This window comes from Acanthisitta chloris, unplaced genomic scaffold, assembly GCF_000695815.1.
Source record: "Acanthisitta chloris isolate BGI_N310 unplaced genomic scaffold, ASM69581v1 scaffold6055, whole genome shotgun sequence".
Taxonomy (NCBI): Eukaryota; Metazoa; Chordata; class Aves; order Passeriformes; family Acanthisittidae; genus Acanthisitta; species Acanthisitta chloris.
The window spans coordinates 3,735-10,244 of record NW_008673075.1 but is presented as its reverse complement, the minus strand read 5'-3'; the positions used below and the strand labels follow the sequence as shown (position 1 = coordinate 10,244).

At 48.0% G+C, this 6,510-nt stretch overlaps 1 protein-coding gene across 1 annotated transcript; it reads right to left on the bottom strand.

The window, feature by feature from the left end:
- Nucleotides 1–425: 425 nt before the first annotated feature.
- SRSF4 (serine/arginine-rich splicing factor 4) lies at nt 426–6,122 on the bottom strand (the record flags this gene model as incomplete). Its single annotated transcript, XM_009074770.1, has 5 exons — nt 426–1,845; nt 2,018–2,101; nt 3,067–3,281; nt 4,972–5,084; nt 5,955–6,122. Coding segments are annotated over 5 exons (1,337 nt in total), but the record flags the coding sequence as incomplete, so codon positions are not given.
- Between the last annotated feature and the right edge of the window lie 388 nt (nt 6,123–6,510).

The following is a 6,510-nucleotide window of genomic DNA, read 5'->3' as shown; positions in this document are numbered from 1 at the left end:
GTTTGGACAACACTTTCAGGCTCAGGGTGGATTGTTGGGGTGTCCTGGGCAGGGCAGGAGTCAGACTAATGATCCTTGTGGGTCTCGACTTCGAAGACTCAGGGTCCTCCATGATTCTATGATTATGAAAGCTGAAGCTCATTACATTTCAGTTGTGCAGACAGTGACAAACAGGTTTATCACTGTCATTGATGCTTCTGGTTTGTCTTCCTGTCTCCTTATTGTTAAAGCTCCATGATCCTTAATGTTAAACCTCCAAAAATTGTTTCTGGAGAAACAAGTTGTTTAGCTGGACTGGATTCAAGGGCCATGCCATAAAGTGACTTTCTGAGCCCTCTCTCTGTGCCTGACTGCACACTCAGGCTCACAGCAGAGGATAGAACACACCAACAACCACAACACAACATCATGGAACCACCACCAAATGTCATCAAGCAAAAATAGTCTTTATTCAAATTTCATGGAAACAGGAGTCACTGTACTTTGCAAGACAGGGAAAAAAATAAAATAAAAAAATTTTAATATAAAACAAGGATATTGTCACAATACCAGAATATGGGACTATACTTCTTTTCCCCTATAGATTACTGCAAGTACCTCTATTTTTATTATTTTTTTTTCCTTTTGACTGTGCTATTCACAACTTTGTAAGTCCAAAAAAATATGGAACAAAAGTAGTATGAAACTTAAGACTTAGCACTTCCACTAAATGGCATACATCAAAGGGCATCAGCTCGAGGGCAAAGACTGTTGAAGCCATCAGACCTACCTATCAGTCATCACTGCAATCTCCTAAACCCACCGGGGCACAGCGCTCGCTCCCTGCAAGGCCCTTCCTGGAAAACAGGGCAATTTGAGGGCTCTGGGAAGAGCTGTATTGAAAGAGAACCTTTCTGAGGGATAGAAAATGCACAGCCTCACCCCAGGGAGCATTGCAGGGAGGGAGCACTGCAGTTAGTGACAGACAGACCATCAGGGTTGTTAAAAATATACAGCATCGACAGGGTTTCTACTTCAATCACTTGGCTACAGCTACTGAACATGTACAAAAGACTTCTCCAACCATTCCAAGTGGGGCTGCAGCAAGGTTAGGACCTGGAGCGGGACCTGGACCGCGATCGAGACTGTGACCTAGAGGGAGACCTAGACCTGGACTTGGACCTTGGCTTTGAAATGGATTTTGACCTGGAGCGAGAGTCAGATTTGATATTTGGTTTGGACTTAGAAATGGACCTAGATCTGGAGTGAGACACCTCGTCCTCCCCCTCTCCCTTCGCCTCCTTGTCAGCCTCTGCTTTGAGCTGCTCCTGGTCTTTGGAGCCTGACCTGGAGCGCTCGTGGCTGTCCCTCCTCTTCCTCTTGCCACTGCCTTTGCTCTCTCTCTTGCTGCGCCTCTTGCTCTTGGCGCTCTTGCTGCGGCTCCTGCTCCTGCTGTCATCCCTGCTCCTCTTCCTACTTTTCCTCTTGTCCTTGCTGTGGCTCCTGCTCCTACTCTCCTCCCTGCTCTTGCTCCTGCTTCTAGCCTTGCTAACGCTCTTCTCCCTGTCTTTGCTGCTACTCTTCTCCTTGCTCCTGCTCCTCACGCTCTCCCTCACCTCTCCCCTGTCCTTGCTCCCACTCCTGCTCCTGCTCTTCTCCTTGCTGCGGCTCCTGCTCTTGGCTTTCTCATCATTGTTATGGAGATTGCCCTCGGACTTATCCTTGCTTTTGTTTCGGGATTTCTCTGCACTCCTGCTGCGGCTCCTACTTTTATCCTCTTTACTTGGAGTCCTGCTTTTCTCTTTTTGGCCTCTGCTACGGCTCTTGCTTCGACTACGGCTCTTGCTTCTGGATCGGGACACAGACCTGGAAGTGCAAAGGCAACAGAGAGCTCTGCTTTAGTGCCCTGTGGGTGTGAGCAGCACTGAAACAGCGTGCAGAGAACAGGAAGGAAAAGAAATAAAACAAAAGTTCCTGCTGCAAAAGGATGCTTCTCGTTTAAGTGGGAGCTCCCAATCCTCCCAACACGAGGACATACCTGGATCTTGATCTACTCTTGGAGCGGCTGCTACTGGCACTGCGGCTCCTGCTCTTGTGTGAGTGTCTGCTCCGAGAGCGAGACCTGCAACACAAGCAACCAGCTCCATGTTAGCACGTGCCCACGGGGAGCTTGTGAGCCTGGGGGAAAAACCCCACAGGGCTCAAGCACCTCTCAGCTGCCCAGTGGTTAACAGTGATAAGTCACAAACTCGGAGCACACTTCTCCCCACCTTTCATCCCTGTTGCCAGGTCTGTTAACCCTAACTGATAACCCAGGGGTTAACAGAGACAAGTCACAAACTCAGAGCACACTTCTCCCCACCTCTCATCCCTGTTGCCAGGTCTGTTAACCCTAACTGATAACCCAGGGGTTAACAGAGACAAGTCACAAACTCAGAGCACACTTCTCCCCACCTCTCATCCCTGCTGCCATGTCTGGCAGTGGGCAGGGTGCTACACCGGAAGAAAAGATGGCAGTTTATTTAAGGGATGATCACTTTCCCAATCAAATCAGTTTGGATATGGTGGGAAACTAGGTTAAAGCTTCAACTTCAGGCTTTGATTTCATAAGCAAGTTCTTCTAGGAACAGAAGAGGTTTGCCTGAGTTTTCTTGCAACAACAAGTTCTACCCCAGAATGGAAAGGGGCAAACACTTGGTGCTGCTGAAGCTCTCTGGGTCAGACAATAAAAGCAGCAAATCTCTAAGGAACAGGGAACAGGTGGGGGTGTCCAAGCTGAGAAAGAACTGTTAGTCCTCGTGCTTGGAGCAGAACACTGTGTTCAGAGCTGAGGTGTTAAAAACACCTTCTGTTTTACTCTGTGTGCACAGCTCCCCCAGCCATGGGGTGGTGAGGACTGTGGCTCAGTGTGGCTGGGGAGGTGTCAGTGCTCAGCCACACACCAAGGGAGACACCTCTGCCAGCCCTCACTGCCCTTGGTTACCAACACATTCTCAAAACACTGCATGCATTGAGAACTCTGAACATTTCCAAGGTGTTTTGGAACCCCAAAGTCCCAACCCCCTGTATGTTCATGGATGGACATACCTTGAATGGCTTCTGCTCCTGGAGTAGGAGCGGCGCCGTCTCGATCCAGGTCTGTCTTCCACTAATCTAATCTTCCTGCCATTTACTTCTGTCCCGTCCAGCTTTTCAAGGGCTCTTTTCATGTCAGAATAGGATTTGAACTCAATCACACCTTCATTTTTCCTTCCTTTGTGTGCATCTGCATATGTCACTTCCCCTGCCTGACGCATATAATCCTAGGGGAAGAGGACAGAATCACCATCGCCTCGAATCCAGAGCCAGGCTCCCAGGCTGACCCTGCTCACTGCTGCAAGGATGCTCCCCTAGCCTCTTCTAGTCACAGGGGTGTCAGCAAGGCTTTGAATCAAACAGCATTTGCAGTGCCAAGTAACACACTACGGTTTCACAGAGTTGGTGTGATTAGAACCAAGGTGGGGTTAATAGTTTTGAGCCAAATGATAACTGAAGGGCTCTCACCTCGAGACTAATGTCAAATATGCTCTGGACTCTGAGTTTCAAATCACAGGAGTGACTAAAGAAAGGTAATGCTCCCTCTCATGTTTTCAGAGGTAATTGGGAAAGGTGATAAAGGCTGAATATGAAGGGACAAGAAGCCTACAGGCAAACTACAGACCTCCCTGTGTCCTCCACCTCGGCAACACAGCTCATTCTGCTGGAAGAGACCTCACAGGAGTCAAAGCTCACTTCATTTTTCCCACTTCATGCTTCCTGGCTTCTCCATTACAATTCCTAACCCCCCCAGTTTATCAGGAGGGGCTGTTCTGCCCTGCTTCAAGCAAGCCACCAGGCCAGGCCATCCTTCAGCCCCTGGGGAACTTGACTGCAATGGAAACAGGGCACAGAGCTCTGGTTTGGTCTGTTTCCAACCCAGCTACTCCCCTCTTCAGTACACTGAAATGAAAGCTATTCCCCCAAAAAAGCAGCAATGCATCCATTGGAGGATTAATCATGCCATGCTCTACTTACAATTCTGAATACCAGAAGCAAAGAGAAGCTATGGATGGGGTGAAGCATTACCAGCAAAGACATTGGAAGCATCTCAGTACGTACCTGAACTAGTGTTACACATTCAATTACAGACCAGTTTCTACTACGTCAAAGTTTGTTTAGAACAAATTTACACATCCTTAAAAGAGAACCATAAAAGAAGGTGTTCCTGTAAGAACAAGTGGGTTTAACCATTGCTGCTCAGTTTGATAAGGAAACACTAATCTTTTTCTGTGCACCTGCTGTTGCAGTGCTGCTCCCTGTCCTGCCCCCTCCATCCATGATGTGGATAATCAGGAGCCAACAAGTCACCTCCAGTGCACTCAGAGGTACCACAGTGTCACCCAACACTTCCACTGCTGAGAATCACCTTCCACTCCTCTGGGCTCAGAAAATAACAGCTTTTGGCAGGGGGTTTGCATGATTTCTCATTCTGGAAGCAATCCCTTTCCTTGCAAGTCTCTTTAAAGCAGCTTTAGATGGTGTGGAAATTCCTAGCAGTGCCTGTGCAGGAACGACGCTATTGTTTCAAACACAACTTATTGAGTGAAATCCAAAGTGACAAGGGCAAACTCCTCCACCTCTAGTGAATTCTACCCCTGGTGTGATTCAAGTCTGTTTTGACAGGGCTTAAAGAGAAGACAAAACACAGCTCTACGTGGTGTTGGCTGGTGTTAAGGATAAAACCTCTTCTCCCACTGCCCAGTGCCACCAGCACCTCACCAGTGCTGCAACACGTGCAAATATCCTCCTGTACTGACTTGGGGTGTGGATTGCTCCCCAGATCTCGTGTGCACAGGAGCACAGGGAGTTGCCCACGGGGGAAGCACAGGGGGGCACACCAGCCTGCCCTGCTGATGCTGAGGTTTACCCTTGGTGCTCTGTGACAGAGGGAGGGTGAGGAAAGGGCCCCCATACCTTCAGATCCTGCCAACTGCAGCGGCTCGACAAATTTTCCACAATCAATCTGTATTCTGTACGGGTGGGAGGACCATACTTATCTCTTCCGCTTCTTCTATAACCATATCCACCTTTAGGAGGTGACAAGCAGACAGGAGTACTTCAACCAGGGAAATGGAGCCTCACTCAGCACCCCAAGCACAGCTCCTCAGCCCCAGATGTCCCCAAAGACATCCCAGACCCACCCACCCCCTAGCCTGAACCCAACCCCCTCACAGATAATACTACAAAGCCCCAAACATTACAACTGTTTTGCTACAAGCACATAATTAAACAAGGCACAGAGTTCTAATTATACTCAACATGCAATTAAATTTAATGCTACTTTTAAAACAGTTTGAAAGCAGCAACTGAATCGAAGGCAGTTGACTAATGTTACTTATATTGCTTTAAAGGCTTTTTGAATACCTGACATGAATAAAGCTTTTCAGGCACCTGAGATTAATTTCATCTGTCTCTAACCCTTGGGATCCTCACCACCCAGGTCTAAAGGTCGTCACATGGCTTCCTTTATTTTTTGGTCAGCCAAGGGCCACAAAGGTCAGAGAGCCACTCATGGAAAGGCACCCCAAGGTCAGCAAATGGAACGGGAAGTCATCTTAGCCTCAAAGGACTCTTTCAATTAAAACATTAAGGTCTTTGTTAAGCCTATGTTAAACATCACGTTGCAAAGCAAACCATTCAAAAACTTAAATGAAATGATAGTAATAGAAATAGTACAAGAAACTGTGTTTATTCATGTATCAGTTAAAATAGTTTAATACAACAGGCAAATAAAAACCCCAAACAACCGTTCAGGTCAACAGTTACAGTTACAGAGCACTAGGCACAACTTGGTACTGTGGTTCGGTTTCAATCGCTTTCCAAAAGTGAACTTAAAGGAAACAAACGAGGTGTTTTATTTCACATGAGCCACGGATACAAATGCATGGAGTGCTTACTGCGTCCTGAACCGTAACTGCTGTCCCTGCGAGGGCCTCGGGCGTGTTCCACGATCACTCTCTCCCCACACAGGTCCTTCCCGTTCAGCTCGTACACGGCATCGTCCGCGTCCCGCAGGTCGTCAAACTCCACAAAGCCGTACCTGGCAGAGAGAGAGCACAGGCTCACTGGGGAACCATGGAGCTGTCTGTGCTCCAAACCTGTCACACCTCAGCACGGGCCCTGAGAAGCAAAGCGAGCAGCCCTAAGTGGGAGGTCCTGTGGCTGAGCCTCCTGAGGGTACCTGGGGGCTCCAGGCTGTGCAAAAGAATGGATAAAACTAAAAAGCCACTAAAAACCAGATTGAGAGAAGTAGGAAGAAGGCCTGAAAAGCCATTTCCTGATTTCTATAGAATTCCGTGTCTTTCAGAAAGGAAACAGGTGTGAATGGAAACCAAGGTCATTCCTCATCAGTAAAGTGATCAGAGAATCAGAGAATCAAACAGGTTGGAAAAGACCTCCAAGATCATCAAGTCCAACCCTACTGTGGTCACTAGACCATGGCACTAAGTGCCA